Consider the following 18,130-nt stretch of genomic DNA (forward strand, 5'->3'; position numbering starts at 1 on the left):
AAGGGGTATGGAGAGAAAGCGGGAAAGGGACACTGAGGTGAACGATCAGCCATGATCATATTGAATGGTGGTGCAGGCTCAAAGGGCCGAATGGCCTACTCCTGCACCTATTTTCTATGTTTCTATGCATGAAAGGGAGGGGTGAAAGCAGATTCAATAGTAACCCTGAAATGGGAAATGGATACATAATGGAACAGGAAAAATTTGCACGACAATGGGACTAATTGGATAACTCTTTCAAAAGGCCGACACAAGCACGATGGACTGAATGGCCTCCTTCCAGAGTTTCATATCATTTGCTTTCCAATCTTTTGAAATTTATAGGCCACAGCAATCAGTACCTAACCATAATCATAACATGCCTGTTAAATTGGAGAATATGTGCTTTCAATTAGATATGCCAATTTTGTTACAGAAATAGTTGGTTAAATTCATATGACAGTAATAGCAAAGGTTTATTTTTCTCGACAGTTGGGTCAGTTTCTTTTTTTGCTGGCATCATTTTTACTCATCTCCATTACACCAACAAGTCAGCTGGTTAGATCAGTCAGTGTGACAAGGGACATTATCTAACCAACACATATGCTGACAACCTTACCCTCTGGAATGGTAGGGACACAATACAGTACTGTGTAATGGAATGGCAGGGGGCGGGTTCGCATCTGACTTCTCACCAAACAAAACAATTACCAATCTCAGCTGCCTCGATGAAAGGAGGGAAAATCCAAGATCCATTCACCCCTGTGCTCCCGAGTGGCCAGTTTGGAGCAATGTTGACTAAATAGATCAAAACGAAAACAAAATAAAGGTTGTTGGATCTTAGCTGAATTAAATCTGCCACAGTTAGAAAGTGTGGAGTTTTAATTCTGATCTGCAAGCCAAAATAAATATACCATTTATTCTTTCTCACCTAAAATGCTCCAATTTTACAGGATTTTCAATTCAACAATCATGATACACATCAGCAGTGCACTTTTAACATTGCTCATTTGCAGATGGTCAGGAAACGGTCACAAACAGAATGACAATATCCCAAATACAACTCTGCAGAAACTGTGCATTTATACTGCTTTAGCATAATTACAGCCAATATATAAATAAAGACTCGAAGTAAATACATCATCTACAGGATTAATGATTTATCCTGGCTGAAAGAGACTATTTCCTATTCATTACGTGGGATTCACAGAATTTTTAAAAACTAGTGTTTTGATGATTTTCCATGAATACTAAAATGAACGACATGGCATGAGGGAAAAATGCACTTAAATCTTAAGCCAATACAATTTACTGTTGTGCAGTACACTTAATTGATCTCATCTTGTTCCCATCACTACCACCACCAATAACAAAGCTGTAACAACCAGTACTTTTTCCTAACGTTTTACAGCTCAAAATATTCACCCGACAACATAAATTTGAAAGCATAAATTCTACGATTAAATGAACAAATTACAAACATTTCACATGCCCCCAATTGCCCTTTACTGAAATCCTAAGTGGCAAAACTGGCAGACATCAGCAATTTTGTAGAGTTGGCACATTTGTGCTCCAATACATTGCTGCAGGAGGTAGAAGAACTAGGATAAAAATTAAGCATAAACTGTGCATTACAAACCACTCAAGATAGCACTGCAGCCTTGTTTCACGCTCATTTTATTTGCCGGCAGCATCTTTCAAAGCAGAGATTTAAAATTGGTTGATATAGTCCACAAGACATTTTCATGAACTGATCTATAATTTTACATGATGAGCTCAATCAATACTGACGCCATTAAATGAGAGTTGAGTCGTAAATCATTTAAACCCCATTTCCCTCCTATTTCATATTACAAATGCGGCATTTGGCTGGGGGATTTTCATGCTCTGGTTGAAGACAGATCCTGGCTGAGCTACTCAGTTGTGACAATATGACAAAGAAAACAGCTGGTTGATTTTTATCCCTCTCAAATCAACCAATGCATACCAGTTCCTTTTGTTGCAAAACATTCTTTTGAGAACACATAACAGATACAATTACACTGTATTGATTGTTTCTGGTATTTTAATAACTGTACGTCCTACAGTTTCTGCCCTCTACCAGCAAAAACAATAAACATGCCAGGCATTCCAGCAACATAAACGGTGCCAAACCTGGTGGCCATTTTGAGGACTTTGAAACAAATGCTCTCTATTAAATAGAGCTGTTTTTTAATTATTCTGCAGCTGAATAGTAACAGGAACAATAATGCTCAAATTTACAATCATTAAATGCTCTAACAAGTAGACTGACGAGGCACAACCCGCGATTACCTGAACAAACATTATTGTCAAAATTAATTATAAAATGTCAAACCACACCTAAATATAAAAAACAATCCAAACGTCTGTCCATCTTTTGTTGGGTGGAATCTGGCAAAAGGTGCTGCACCTTTGCCTGATCCTTTCAAAAATAATTTTTGATACTGTAATTGTTTAAAAGCTTGCTGCTGATTGGCATTTTGTAAATGCCATTCAGCTCATCTATGGGAGCAGTGAATCTCCCCTCTAAATCTTTGCTGCTTCCTCTAATCCTAATTATTAAAAGTAAACTGAAGCACCTCCAATGTTTACACGGTAAGACATTTAATATTTTCATCAACATTTTTCATAGTCAAAAATGTGAAAAGCAACTCCCAACTACCTGTATATAAAATATTTTGTTTCATTTCCACTCCAGATTAACAATTGCACAAAACATACTGGCCGGAAGTGTAAAGGAATGGAAATCGGGTGGGGTACATATAGGGCGGCAAATTCACTGTTGCCCGTTTTCTGCCCCTGCCTAAATTGAACGTTTTGCGCACTGTTTGGACGCAACAACTTTGTTTCTTGGCACTAGCAGGATTGAATTTGTTTGTGAGGTAAGTATCAGGGCTGCTTGACACTCGAGTTCAACAACTATGGTTGGGAGATACATGATTAAAACACTATTAGTATTTAGTGGTACCGGCCAAAGAGTAATGTAGCTTCTCAATTTGCTATGAAAATGTGCAATTATAATTATCCAATAAGTCAGTCTCCTGTCAGCTTATTACAAAATTGAATTGTTGATGAACCTGTGCAAGTTGGACTCTGTAGCCAAAGATACTTTTCCAAACTTAAATCATGGCTTTTTAAATTCTAGATAAACAATATTTGCCATCTCGGACATAAAACAGATATCTTTATTTTTTGTTTCAACATTGTCAATTGGTGGTCATGTTATAACCTGAAATTTCTTCTACTGTTGTGAACTAATTTGAAGCAAGTTAAACTCACATGGATAGTTTATATTTAATTTATTTTACTAATACTCCGATTCAAGGGTATTGCATCATTATTACCCAAAATAAATCTTTAACAATTTTCTGTGTGTAAGGAGAAGGAAAGAATATATGCAGATTCTGAATTGTGATCTTTCTTTTCACAAGATAATCAGAGATGAGGAAGGCTAGTGAGGAAACCTTAGTTCACCCATTCAAATAAACAGCGAAGATGATTTTGAAAAAAATCAATAAATATCTTAGCCATGGTGCAAGTGAACCTTTATAACTAGTCCATGAAATAAAAAGTGTGTCCTTTGCAGAGTAAGAAAAGCACACTATTCCACCTCAACTGCAAACAGGTCATCGGAGCAGTAATTCCTGACAATTGGTTCCATATGTAAGATTATTTTTAACTCTTTGTAATAAGCAATCTTAAGCCATCCAAATCAATTTAAATTAATTATGAAATACAGAATACAAGACTGAGGTTATATTACATTTTTGCACGGATACAAAATGCCACAGTGTAAATGAACCTCTCCAGGACGTAGTTTTGCACCTCTTGTGCTCAGCAACATATTGAGTGTAAGCACATGTAGAGAGCTTCCTCCTGAGGGGGGCGGGTGGGAGTTAGTCACAGCTCACCAGTATAACTCTAGTCTCATCAGGTGTTCTTCACACACTACTAAATAACTAAAATAACAAATATATCGAGAGTGGGACGAGTGGCTTTTGTGCGGAGAAATGTTGTTCACCTCTCTCCTCTTACCCGTATTACATTCGCTGCATTCCCATCCCCAACCACATTTCCCCATAGCATAGTACCCACCTCTGACAACATGATCCTCCTTTTCCTCCTCAACCCACCTGCTTCTCTCTCCCCCTCCTCCCCCACCTGCTTCTCTCTCCCCCTCCTCCCCCACCCACCATGGTCAGATGTACTGCAACCGGCTCCGCCCAGAACCCCGTGAAATCTGCAGCAATCCGCTCACCAAAGGTTCGAGTGCGAAATTGACGATGGGAACTTAATAATCATAGAGCGGGCTGGTTGGCTTGGCTGATTTCATGCTTCTCTCCTCACCCCCCCGCTTAATATTTGCAAAACTCCCTCCCCACCCCACCCACACACACACTTTTTTTTCTGGAGGAGGCCGATTTGTGCGCGGAAACAATGAATGCCCGCTCCGACTTTCATTACCTTGGTGCCCAGGTAGTAATCGTCCACCGAGGTCACGTTCATGAAGGTCTCCTGGAAGTGGGTGCTGGTGTCGATGCCGCCCGGCATGACCAGCTTGCCGGTGGCGTCAATGACTTTGGCCCCGCCGGGGATCATGAGCTCGCGGCCGACCAGCTGGATGACGCCGTTCTCGATGTAGACGTCGGCCTCCTGAGTGCAGTCGTCGTTCACCACCCGGCCGCCTTTGATCAGCGTCCGCAGGGCGCTGGCGCTGGCGTGCATTGTTCTCCACAAAGACAACCTCGCCGCTAAAACACGCTACCTGCCTGCCTGCCCACCAGCCGCTACTCGTCTGACCACACTTCGATTGTAATGGTGCCTCCTTCTTATTATTCTTGTTCTTCTTCTTGTTATTTATTTATTTGAGTTTCAAACAGCCAAACCTCTCACTCCTCGTCCTTTCGCCTCGGCGCCGGTTGCTAACTGCGAGCGCGCAGCCGAACCTGCCCGTGGATCGTGCGATTGTCGCCCAGCAGCCAATCTGCAGTCAGCAAACGGACAGCGCAGCGCGCCGAACTCTGGGACTTGTAGTCCCCGCTTTCAACGCCGCCACGTCCGGAAAGCAGCGAAATCTTCCGCGCACGAACTACATGTCCCAGAGCACCTTACACACACTGGCGTGGTCCTGGAATTTTAAATCAGCTCCAGGGAGAAAGACCGCATCGTCTCAGTTTGTCCATATTGCTATAATAACGCTTGACGGGTGAAATTTATTTTGCTATTTTAAATAATTTGCATTATTGCATACTTCAACTATAAAGCGATTACAAAATAATACAATGCTGCCAACAGGAAAACTTCAAAAAAAATTATGCATTGATGTTTAACACAACTTTAAATTGAAATATATTCGCCACTGAAATACACCACGATCAACAACACCAACAACTTGTATTTATGTAGCGCCTTTAACGCAGTAAAACGTCCCAACGCGCTTCATAGGAGTGTTATAAGACAAAACAAATGCATTTGACACGGAGCCACACAATAAGAAATTACGGCAGATGACCAAGAGGTAGGTCTTAAGAAGTGTCTTAAAGGAGAAAAGAGAGGCGGAAAGGTTTAGGGAGGGAGGGAGTTCCAGAGCTTCGGGTCCAGGCAGCTGAAGGCACCGATGGTTGAGCAGTTATAATTAGGGATGCTCACGAGGGCAGAATTTGAGGAGTGCAGATATCTGGGAGGCGGGGAGGGGTTGTGAGGCTGAAGGAGATTCCAGAGATACAACATCTACGTTGTACATTAATTGATATTTTTCAGTTTCCTTGTTTCTGAGTTGAGCTGCTGATTATAGGTAGTCTAGGGCAAACATTTTTAATATAAATCCTCTTCACATGCCATCACGAATAAGGAATCCTGCTGTCAGTTCCTTTTTTCCTATTATGTCACAGCAATGGACTGCCACATAGATAAAATGTCTAAAGAACTGGAATTTGACCCCAAATCCATCCATTCCTTATGGTCTTGCAGATATTAAAATGTGTCACTGATCCCTCCACCTTAGACTGCACAGCCTCATTTGATGTAATCCTTGTCCACCTCTGCCTCCATCTCCACTGATCACCAAATTGGGATTGCTCAGTCTCATTCCTCATTGCCTCTTCTAATCAATCCATCAGGATACACTGGGTTGCTCCAGTGTCATCAACCCAAAAAATATAACAAAAGTGCCCTCTTTTTAGAGAGGTACATCTAATAAACCCAAATCATAAAAAAACCAAAGGAAACATAACAAATTAAATAAAGTTGCCACCCATGCCCACTGTGGAAAGCCTCAAGCATACTGGCAGACACCATGTGCCCCTTCTCCAGGGCCACCCAGGTGTGGACAATGCCGCAGAAGAGAGCCAAGGGCTGTATCCAAACTGGACCTGTTAATAACCACCTAGCTAATAGCTAGGCCCAGGTGAAGACCACGAGGATGTCCTCCGACTTGCATGTCCCTCTCCACAGCAGTGGCCAAAAATCAGGAGAATGGGATTAAACTGGAATCTGAAGTTGAGGAGTAGCCCCTTCAAATAGTGAAACCGGGTTGCAACTTCTTACATTACAAAAGTGACTACATTCCAAAAGTACTTAATTAGCTGTAAAGCACTTTGAGTGATCCGGTGGTCTTTCTTTCTCGCACTCCATGTAGATATGATACACAGACTCATCCAGGCCTCATTGCACCTTTGCAGCTAGCAGGGAGAGAAGATTTCATTTCATCAGGCTATGGTGGATTCAAGTTCAAGTTGAAAAGTTATTGTAGTAAACTATGCTATGCATTCCATTTTTTAAAGTTTTGCTCATTTAGATTTCCTTCCATTTAATATCAGTTCTATGGCACAGTAGTGGAACAGACCACTGTGTGAGCTTTATGATGCAGTGCCCAATTGTGTTTTATGGATTGCTCAATTGAAGATATGAATCCTGAAAATGAAGTAGAACTGCTTTTTTTTTAGTTGAAATGTACAGAATATTTGAGGATTATAGGAATTTACCACTGGTTTATTCTTTGCTTTTAGATGGTGAGTGAGATATCTAATGGCTAATCTAGTGGCTCATGCAGAGTGTTAAAAAGATTGCCAGATCAATCATTGTCATTTATGATAAAGTTGTAAGGCAATTCATAATCCATGGGCTGTTCTTTTTTCCAGTTTACTTACCCCAACTCATACAGTTGAAGTGGCGTTTTAGAGAAAACCTTGAACTGACCTAGCAGTTTTAATTCGAGACATGAAGCATATCAGAATCCAATGATTGACTTTATCTTTTATGTTACGAAGCTAAATTCCATATATTATACACTAGAGCCAGATTAAATACTGCTAAATCCTTGTACCCTGTATCAGATTTTCAAAATGAACCGTGTATGATTTAAGTATATTTCATTTTCAGATAGACACTATTTGAATCATAATTAGCATAATTAATTTTATTACTCTTAATGGTAGTAATGAAATTATGTTTTTTGTGATCACTATTCGAGACATGCAGGCTGGTTGATGTTCCTTGGAGACTGTTTCTCATTGAACATCAGGTGAATTCATGAAACATGAATAGATTTGGAACTGCAAAATCAGTGAAAAAGAAGGTTAATTTAAAGCTTAGTGTGCTGTAGGGCAGAGCAAGAATTAACTGATATATCACTGTTTCCAAGGTACTTTTGCAAATATTGAAACACACAAGATGGAAGGAAAATGCAAAATCTGGAAATGTTAGTAAAATTAAAGGAATATAATTTTTTGTCTCATTCATTCTTAAATATTATTTGTTCAGCTATAATATTAGTTGTGTTCCTAAAGTCTGTTGTCATACTTAGAATTTGATGGGAAGTAGAACTTTTATAGCTGTGGACTTGATTGGAACAGAATTGAATGTAGCATTTACACTGCTTTTTGCATCTCTAACAAATCCATGGTGCACATCTGTATTGGAGCTCCATCTCATAGCATCACGGAGTGGTGAGGTGTGAATTAATGCCCATGACCCATCATATCTCTGAGTTCCCAATTTCAGCTGCATTATTGCAGATAATCATTAAAGGGCTGGCACGTCCCTAGAAAGTAAACTATGAGGAAGAGTTATCCCCAGGTTGACTCACATACTTGAAAGTAGTCACTTTCGGGCAACAGTAACCAGATATCCCAGAGCTGTTGCCTGCCAATTCTCTTGGCACAGAAGGTGTGTGACAGGGGAAGAGCTGGTAGGGGAAAACAAAAAAAAGTGATACCCTGATTTGCACCAAAATATATTTATCTCATGGCAGAATTTGGGATTTTAAAGTTACAGTGCTTGATGAAAAAAGTTGAATACATTTAGTATTTTTTTGTTTTGGCACTACAACGTTGTACCACATTTATGGTAGAAAATGGTATTGCATCTACAGCTCTCATAAAGTGTGTTCCTGATCTTAAATGTTTCATTGTGGGATGATGCAGAGCAAAGGCCCTAAAGGGACTGGGGAATTGGAGGATTAGATATCCCAAGCCACTCTTTTGTATTTCCTAGTTTATGGTTGTACAGAATCCTGAAAGAAGTCTAGAAGTAGGACTTCAAAATGTGCCCGCAGCTTCAGAATGAATTTGTCACTGAGAAACTCAAAGTGAGGAAAGTAGTCATTATTTCTGGTGTTTCATTCCCTTAGGTATTTCTTTGTACAAGGATGAAAGAACTTCTTTCACCTACCCAAAGATACTGAAGTGCTGCAATGCACTCTCCAGTTGTAGGGAATGAGGACTGTGTTGGGGATGTATTCCATATGCTTCACTGAGGAGTGTGAAATGGATGTTATACCGAGAGAATGCCAAATGAATCCAGGTAAGATGTAATGTATTAACAGACCAAGTTCAACTGCATATCATAAGACAAAGTCAGAAGAATGTTTTTGCTCAATCAATTCTACAATGAATGAAAAATTTGAAGATAATGTTACATAAAATGTAGGCATTTTTTAAAAGTTTTTGTTTTGGGCATCATGGTGGTGCAGTGCATTGAAACTCCAATATGTTACACCATGTAGATGAAGGTCATGTTTTTTTGGATGCATCAACTTGTTCCATTGGGAGAAAAAACATTTGTGACATTGAGTAAAGCATTGAAATTATTTTCTCTCAACTGTAAAATGTTGAAAAGGGCTTAAGATCAACAAAATATTTTGGAAAGATCTGTGGCTTGGGGATTGAAGTAACAGTTTAGGAAAGTTGCGTGTGAGCTTAACGTTTGAAGAGCTGGTTTCTACTTTTGAAGTTAATGCAATTTTAATCTTGCATCAACCTTGAAAGAAAACTGATAGGGGAGGGGGGAAGCAATTGTTGTAGACCACAAGGTTTGCAACATTATGTACCGCTGCACAAAGAGTGCATGAAGACAATGCCTTTCAATGATGTGGATGGCTTTCCAGTTGTATAGATGGTTTTGTAGCTATGCCATATGCTGGAAAACATAATGGTATGTGATGGGTTTGTAGTATCTAGGTCTCCCAGTTCCAACTCCAAAAAGTTCCAATGCACTCTTATATGGCTTTAAACCTCTGATACAGAAAAAGTAGCATCCTTGCAGATGATGCATTGCTCATTGCTTTCTGGTGAGAATATTCTGATGAACTGAGAGAAGTCACCTTGACCAGCAGTTGGAGAAAGAAGGTTTAACCTGATGTCACTCCAATTTTAAGCAGAGGTTCCCTGTTCACACAAGAAGCACTCCAGAGTCTGTCAAAGCTGAATTCATTATTAGGCTTGTGTTGTATTTGTGCAGAAGAAATGTTGTCCTGTGAAAATTGGTAACACAGTTGGGTCAGATTGTATGGTACTGCTTCAGAAACTGATGAAAAGTCCTGGTGTAAAGCAATGACACATAATTTCATTTTGGTGGGCTACAATAAACTAAGTGATATTTTATGGATAAGTTTGTTTGATGTCCACAATTGTTCTGAAGTACATTGCTGTGACACTAATTAATAAAATCTCTTAAACACAATGCAATGCTCAGTCCGACATTGAAAATATCTCTTCAGGAACAACTGTGATTTTCTAATAGCTGAGGCTGCATAAAGTAAATACAAATAAATGGAAAGTGTGAAATTAAATTAATCAAAGGTTTGAAGGATGGAGACAGATATTCTGGAATGTTACTTGGTTAGCTTTGGTTGTCGGTGAAAAGATTACTTATGCTCTTCGAGGAGAGGGCTTGAAGGGACAAATTATTTTCGAACTACATTTTCTGGTATTATTTGGACATGGTTCTGCCATTTAAGAACCTCTGATCATAAAGTGTTTGACTATAACTAGGTGTTGTTGAACAGAATAAAATATGGATTCTGGTTTGATAATCTTAGAAAAGAATCATGTGCTGTCTGACTGCAGTACAGCTCGTTGGATACATCCAGTTATTGAAGGTTAAGTCTACTTTTTCAGAACAGTTTGACCAGTTACCTTTCACTCATAGTTTTTCTTTAATTTGCCATTACAGCATATATAACTTATTAAAATCATGCCAAACCTTTGTATCACGGTAACGCGTAATTATCCTGCAAAATAGTAGGAATTCATAACAGCTTTTTTTTCAATGAAACCTGTTATGGTCCATTTTTTCTGTATAAAATGAGTCATAATTTTAGTAAGTTATGTAAAAAAATATGTAGTTGAGCTCACTGTGCTTTTCTCACTAATAGAATTAGTGCACAGTGAGTGTAGTCACCATCGAACAAACTAAAGGCAGTCATACATTTGTTGCTTAGCAGTGCAATTTTGTATAACATTTTATTGAGGTTTAACAGACGTACAGTCACAAATAAATGTACCAGTATAAATTCTGAGCAGTTACATTAACCATCCTTACAGTAACAGTCACATAGCAGGGTTACACCTTATATATTCATAATATCAATGATGGGTGTGGGGTATATATTAAAGGAAAGAGATGAGAGAATACCTCATTTTAATATTTAAAGGGATACTGTCTTCATGAAAAAGTGTTTGGCAAGCCTTTTTTGTTTGGAGAGAATAGGCATGCACCATTTTGAATCATGATATCAGGAGCGAGTGATTCAATTATTTTTATTGAACAAATTACATAATGGCATTATGAGGTTGCAAACAAAAAACATTTTCTCAAAACACTTTTTTTATGACATCGGTGCCCCTTTAAGATAGCTTTTCTGTGCACTGGAGTTTAGGAACCTCAGAGGCACTGGAGTTGCCATTAACCCTGGTGTGATACAATGTGCTCCAGAATGGACTCCAAATTTATCACAGCTAGATTTTTATGCACTGAGTACTTTTTTTTAAGCATTTAAAAAAATATTTTGTACCTCTTTTCCCCCTGTTAGATCCTTATAGTTGCCACCCTTTAGCACCATTATGCTTCATTCTTCAGTGTGGAGGAAGGGACGGTTTCAAGCTGTGGAGAATTGCTGCTCTAGGATCACCTAACAGGAGGGAAACTTGAGTAGGGTTTGGTCCTACTTTTCTCCTCCATTGAGCTGGAGTTTTCTGCAGCTCCAGAATTCCATACTGAGCAGCCCAATCACAAGCAAACAAAACTTTTGTTCAAACTTGCCCACTGACACATACTCTACCACTGTAGCAAATGGGCTGCCCTACCAGCTACATGTTGGATATATTCAATATATTAACAAAACTATAATGTTTAGAGCACATTAAAATGCAGAGACTGCAAGTTCAAGTCACAAGCATGTATAACACTTGAATCTGCTTCCTTAAATTGGGATGAATTCAGCCATTTTTCACCTGGCAGCTAAGTGGGTGCCTCACAGAAGTACAATTTTCAATTTTACAAGAGGACCAAGTGACAACTTGCCCCATTATAATTGCACATTGACTATTAGTTGAAGATAGAAGAACAGTAGTGTGATTTTTGGAGAAGGCCACAGCTTGGAGCTCTCCACTGTCCTAACTGAAGGAAAGCAGCATAGAGGTGAGCAGTCATGTTGGGGAAAAATGGTAAAAATTGGGAGAGAATATAAATAGAAAAATATATAATTAAGGGGGGAGAACTCCTTAATACTTTTATCTGCTGGCTACTGGAGTATCAAGAAATTCCCCCAGTCCTACTTTTTTAAAACTTAACAAATATTAGTAATTAGTTACTAATTGTCCTAATTGGGATGCTATTTGGATTTACATTTTATGAGAAGCTCTTGGTCTTATTGGTATAAACATTCCCTTCTGACAACAACATTGGATGTCACAGAAGAGGAGGGAAGACAAAAAGCTGTTTAGTCCTTCAAGTTGTTACCAGTTAAAAAAGTGCTTCCCCAACTATAGGCTAACATTGCTCCAAATGGAACAGATTCGCACAGGTAATCTTTAACTTTAACATTTCATTATTCAATTTTATGCTGATTGTACAATAAGTGTATTGTCTAATGATATCAGCGCTTTGCAACTCAGTACTCTGGATAATGTGACGCACCTGGGACCATTTGTACTGGGAAACATGTCCACAATGAAGTCAGCAGGTAAGCAAGGAGGTGGCAAAATATGGCCACCCATGTGGTGAAAAAAATGCAGTGTTACAAGCTTAATTTCCCCACAACACAGCAGCGCACAGTTCAGAACACTCGGCAGAGGATTGGTTTCTGAGTAAACTTGCCAAAGTGTTGCATATGATACCTTTTATTGGACCAGATGCACACATCTGAAATGCATTAGCTTTCAGAACAGCAGAGTTCCTTCATCACATGAGAAATGGAAATATGGGAGTCTGAAAACAGTCACATACAGTACTAGAAACTGTTTTTATCTAATGTGCCAATGTATTAAAAGCTGGCTGTTTCTGAATAAACTATTGAAATATTTTCTTTTAAAAGAAGGATAGCAGCTCCTCCACAGCAAACTACCTACTCAACAACTGACTGATTAATTGGTGGGAACCAAATCACACAAAGGTGTGTTTTTTTTCCTAGATGTCAGCCAACTGGATCTACAGTAGAAAGAAACAATATACTAGAGGAACAAAAGAATACACAACAAACCGATACACAACTGTGTACACTTTGCACAAAAAAAACAATACATTTATTCAAGTGTTCTCCAGCACAAGTACATAAGAAAGGAGCATTTTGGGCATTGAAAACGGGATGGAGGTTGACTGCTACATCTGCTGCACGTACTGACCTTTCCATAAACAGCTAGTTCACGAGCAATACACAGTAATACAATATTCACCGAATACAACCTTCAGTGAAATCTCTTAACTTTGAAATGCACATTATTGTCAATAAATATTATCAAAGTTATAATGACAGTAAAATGAAGAAATAAAACCAAAAATACTGTTTGCTGCATGGAATGTGGAAAGAAAATGCACTGCTGCTGGGGATCAAGCAAATACATATGTAACAGTAAAAGTATTAGCAAATTTACTACATTGTCTTCAATATGAATACATGATTCCCACAAATAAGCACCAACTACGGCACTGTCTAGGCTAAAACACATGAAACTGATTTTTTTTCTTTTCAAGTACAAAGTTAAAATGCCTTTTTCTTTTCTTAAAAGAGTAAAATAATAGTGCTTTTCCTTGACTATGAGAACTTAATGTATCATCGTCAAGATAGCAGATTTCTTTCAATATTTCAGAAAAAAAATGTGTAGCACCATATGAATCGATAACTGCTTCAAGGAAAACTGACGGCTGTGTTTGATCAAGTACTGAGAGCAGAAATACGATTCGCATAAACAACTCATAAACAACAAAAAAACGTAGATTAACAAAAAAAATATAAGCCAAAGGAAATGGGAGCAGAAGAAGAAAAAGAGGCAAATGACACCATCAAGCTGCACTGTATTGGCTTGTACCTGATTATATGCAGCTACAAGGAGGGATATGTCCCGGTATAAAAGAGACCCCTTAGGAAATTTTAAAAGAAATCAACCAAAAAAAGGAAAACACAGATGTAAAAATTCATCAGTCCTTCAGTAAAAAACTGCAGCCTGTCATTTAGTTTTAGATAACCAAAAACATCACTGCATGTTGGCTGGCTATTTGTGCTGCCTATAAGTGACTTGTTATGTAAGCACCAGGCCTTGGCCCAAGGATGAAAGCTTAAGAAAAAAGCACCATTTTCTGTTATATATTTTTTCTTATTGTACAAACATGATAGAAAAATTACAGTCATGGCAGAAGTCCTTAAAAGTGATTTGTTGAGCATATGAAAACATTACTATATTTTCAAGCTCAAGCCACTAAAGACCACCGTGACAACATTAAATGTTGCTCTTTCCTGATATTTTACAATTCTGCCTCTTGTAAACGGTAAGGCAACATCAGAGCTGATGTTTTCAATCACCTTCTGTAAAGCACCATTGCAGAAATTGTTGCACAGTAGTACCTTTTTCGAACAACTATCAGTGTATTGTAAATGAGAGGTACTGGCAGCTGATGTATTGTTCCTTCGTGGTTTCTGGTTGTAGGCACCTGAAATATTGTACAGTATTTGTATGTAGCTTTGATTTTTTGCTCGAGATAGATACCAGAAATGGTGCAGGTAATGTAAGGCTCAGCTGGCTGACTTGATGTTCCAGGCTCTGTTCAAATCCAGCTTCTTCTTGGTGCTCCTATCCACCTACACAAGGCAAAATTGTCTTTTTCCCAGTGCTGCAAAGGATTGAACAGCCTCATCTCAAGTACAGCTTGAACACAACAAAAATTACAAAATCACCCATTAAAATAGCTGATAATTAAAAACATTTAAAAAAATTAAATAGGATAAAAAGAATGACATTTAAAATACGTGAAATTAAGTAACATCTAACAGAATGTGACATTTTTCCTTGGAGTAAATTAATTTCTTTCCTTTTTTTTCAATAAGTTCCTTTGTCTTCTTTGTTTTCAAACACAGGCAAAATATTCTTTCAGTGGTGCAAACAGGTGACGTATGACAGGAACACTCCAGGATCTCCCCAGAAGTCTTTGTCGGGCAAGGCGGCTCATATTGGAGACATCTGTGTAATGGACTGGGAAACCAAATACCCTGAAGAAAAAGTAAAAAACTTATTTAGTTCAAAAGCATTTCAATGAAATCTCATTCCAATGAGACCTGTATTGCTTCGGTACTATAAAAAGCCTGTCAGTCCATGTACATATATGTAAGATATATGTACATATATGGGCGGTGCAGAACCAGAAGCCATGTTGTACAGGAAGAAGCTGCAAGCAAGTCCGTGGGCAATCGGGGTTCGACGAATGTTTGGTGCGGAGGTGCGGCGGGAGATCGTGTCAGAGGTGCGACCAGTGTTTTTATGATGGAGGAGCGGCGAGTGTTTTGTGGCGGAGGAGCGGTGAGAGATCGTGGCAGAAGTGCGGCGAATGAGGGTACGGGGCCCAGAAGAGCCGAGGGCCCAGGGGCAGCATGGGCCAGCCCACACTGCGATATGTGTGCGCACTAGGTCTGTTCAGCAGAGCAGGTCTCCAGTCGTCTTGGTTAACCCTTGCCACTGGACCAAGACCTAGCTCTGTCAAGCCTGTGTGGTGGCTGGTGTGCAACGGTCACCACACGTTAAAAAAAATCCACACACAGGCATCTTCCACCCTTCAATTAGAGTTCAGGACATGGAATATCGGGTCCTTATTTGAAACATCTGTGAACCCCTGTGGAAGCAAGTCATCCTCGTTCGAGGGACCGCCTATGATGATATATATAAGTAGACCTAATTCAATTAATATGGAGAATACCTGCAATATCTAATTTCTAGAAGAAAACTGGGAGATTGTTAGATTTAAACAAGAACATTTTGAATTTGTACTGCCTTTCACTACAAACAGCTGACTTTGGAGCCCCAGCTGGTATAAAGAAATGGCCTAGCTATTCGAGAAAGTCTGTTCCCATCAGTGGATTGAACATTCTATAAACTAATTATCATGCAGAATGTTTCCATACCTCTGACTCTCACATATAACCAGGTCACAACCATGACTTGATACCCAGAAGTAGCAATCATTCTACTTTTTGCATTTTGTAATAATGTGAGGCTAAAACATAATTTTTGTTGTAAGCTGCAATTTACCATTGCACTGTTCTACCTGGCACCTGTACTGTGAAACATGGATAGAGGGCTGAAGGAGATTGCAGAGATAGGTTGGTGTGAGGAAATGGAGGGACTTAAAGAGAAAGCTGAGATTACTCAAAACACACACCCTTGACCCCTCTGTCCTCGCAAACTACCACTCTATCTCCAACCTCCAATATCTCTGTCAAGTCTTTGAATGCGTTGTTGCCTCCGAAATTCATGCTAATCTTTCCTGCAACTCCATTTTTGAATCTCTCCAATCAGGTTTCTGCCCCTGCAACAGCTCTAAAATAGTCCTAATCAGTCACAAATTACATCTGTCACTGTGAGAATGATGGACTATCTTCCTCATCCTCTTTGCTGTCTTTGACATGGTTGAATATAATTTTGTCTTTCAACGCATATTGCCTGTTGTCCAGTACAGTGAGACAGCCCTTGCTTCGTTCCACTCTTACCTATTCAATCATAGCCAGATAATCTCTCTTCCTGCACACATTGTTATGTCTGGAGCTCCCAAAGGATCTATCGTTGTTCCCTTCCTCTTATTCATCTCTATGCCTTGGCAACAACATCGAAAAACGTGCGGTCAGCTTCCACATGTACGCTGATGACACCTAGTTCTACCTCTCCATGATCTCTCGAAACTCCTCTACTGCCCCTGTGTTGTCAAACTGCTTGTCCGACATCTAGGGGGAAATTTTAACCGAAAAGAATGAATGAGTTGAGGGCATGTGGGTAGTTAAAGTAAAATCTGAATCCCGACATGAACCTGCTTCCAACCCATTTAACTTCTGGCTTTAACGGAGGCAGGACGGGGCGGCAGCCAGTCTGCTGCCAGAATGTGGGTTGTCGATTTAAATATTATAATGAGGCTGGAAGCCTCTGTTTAAACTCCGTTTTTTAATTTAATGTTATCTGGTTGAGTTTTGCAGGTCTCGTGAAACTCACCAGCTATTGTATGGCGAGCACTGCTGGATCCAGACGGTAAGTGAAAAGAAGTACCTTCACACTTGCCTCCTGAATCCAGCCTAACCCACCCCCGTGATCAGACATCTCCCCCCGCTCCCCGCGACCTCCGATCCCCTCCCTCAGGACACCAATTCCCCCACTCCAGGCCTCCGTTACCTCGCAGGCCTCCGATCACCACCATGTGGCCTTTCCCGTCTGCTGCTCCGGCTGGCGATCTTTGCTGACAACACCCCCAACCCTCTGTTGCTCCCCGTGCAGCTCCCGGAACACAATATCTACATCCTCCACCCTGCTCCTCTGAACGCTCCCTGGCCCCCGATCCTCACGATCCCTACCCCCTGCTCCTCAGGCCACTCCCTGGCCCCGATCCTCATGATCACTCCCCCTGCTCAACGAGCCCGCGGTTGACTTGCTGACCACCCCCACCTCTGTGCTACCCTCTGGCCCGCGATCAACTTGCCAACCCACCCATCCCTCTGCTCCCCTCTGGTGCTACCCCTCCCCATCCCCATCCCATCCCCACCCCCCTCACCTTCTCTCCCTCCCGTGCTCCAAGAGCAATTTGCAGTTATTTGACTACTATTTTGAGCTTGTTGCTGGCCACCTTATGTAGTTTACAGTGCAGACTTCTGATGTATGAGGGAAGGTGTTGACTTTTTGCTCGGTTAGCTCAGAATTCTGCATATAGATGCTCGGGGTGAGACTGTAAGACACATTCACTCAACACATGGTAACTGTCGCTGTGCACTGGAGTTGCTGTTGGGGAGGGAGGAGATCATACAACTAGGGAGGAGAAAGTAGTTGGGATGGAGTTGTTAAGTTCGGAATAACTCCACGAGACTCTGTTGTAAGCTCAAACCATTGTGACCTTGGTCTCTTTAATATAACTGCAAAGTGAGGCAGCAGCATGGTGGACTGCCTTTTATACCTGCTTGCACCAGGGTGCACAGGTGACCCATCGGTCTCCCACAGGTGTGCCCTCTAGTGGCAAGTCTTACACACAGGTGAGGTTCACATACATGAGATCACTTCCCCCCAAAGTCTTGAGTACAAGTTATTTACAGGTTGAGGTGATTTGGCAGTCTGCGTTCCCTGGTCCATCACCTGAGTTGACATCCTGGCATGGGTGAGTTGGTCAGATCATA

At 40.3% G+C, this 18,130-nt stretch overlaps 2 protein-coding genes and 1 long non-coding RNA gene across 4 annotated transcripts in view; 1 reads left to right on the plus strand and 2 right to left on the minus strand.

Annotated features, from left to right (window-relative positions):
• LOC139267190 (dihydropyrimidinase-related protein 5-like) overlaps positions 1-4,967 on the minus strand; it is a 139,527-nt gene extending 134,560 nt beyond the window's left edge. The window contains exon 1 of the mRNA XM_070885121.1: positions 4,465-4,967. Within this exon, the coding sequence (XP_070741222.1) occupies positions 4,465-4,725 (261 nt within the window). The 5' untranslated portion in view covers positions 4,726-4,967. The remainder of the gene's footprint in view (positions 1-4,464) is intronic.
• A 192-nt stretch (positions 4,968-5,159) lies between these two features.
• The window catches only part of LOC139267192 (uncharacterized), a 108,042-nt gene continuing 95,071 nt past the window's right edge, over positions 5,160-18,130 (plus strand). Inside the window, exons 1-2 of the long non-coding RNA XR_011593854.1 lie at positions 5,160-5,518; positions 8,630-8,802. This is a non-coding gene — a long non-coding RNA (uncharacterized lncRNA). The remainder of the gene's footprint in view (positions 5,519-8,629; positions 8,803-18,130) is intronic.
• dnmt3ab (DNA (cytosine-5-)-methyltransferase 3 alpha b) overlaps positions 14,765-18,130 on the minus strand; it is a 725,841-nt gene continuing 722,475 nt past the window's right edge. For both annotated transcript variants that reach the window (XM_070885120.1, XM_070885118.1), the window contains one exon: positions 14,765-14,980. In XM_070885120.1, the coding sequence (XP_070741221.1) occupies positions 14,839-14,980 (142 nt within the window). In that variant the 3' untranslated portion in view covers positions 14,765-14,838. The remainder of the gene's footprint in view (positions 14,981-18,130) is intronic.

Source organism: Pristiophorus japonicus, chromosome 7 (genome assembly GCF_044704955.1).
Source record: "Pristiophorus japonicus isolate sPriJap1 chromosome 7, sPriJap1.hap1, whole genome shotgun sequence".
In the NCBI taxonomy this organism is placed as follows: Eukaryota; Metazoa; Chordata; class Chondrichthyes; family Pristiophoridae; genus Pristiophorus; species Pristiophorus japonicus.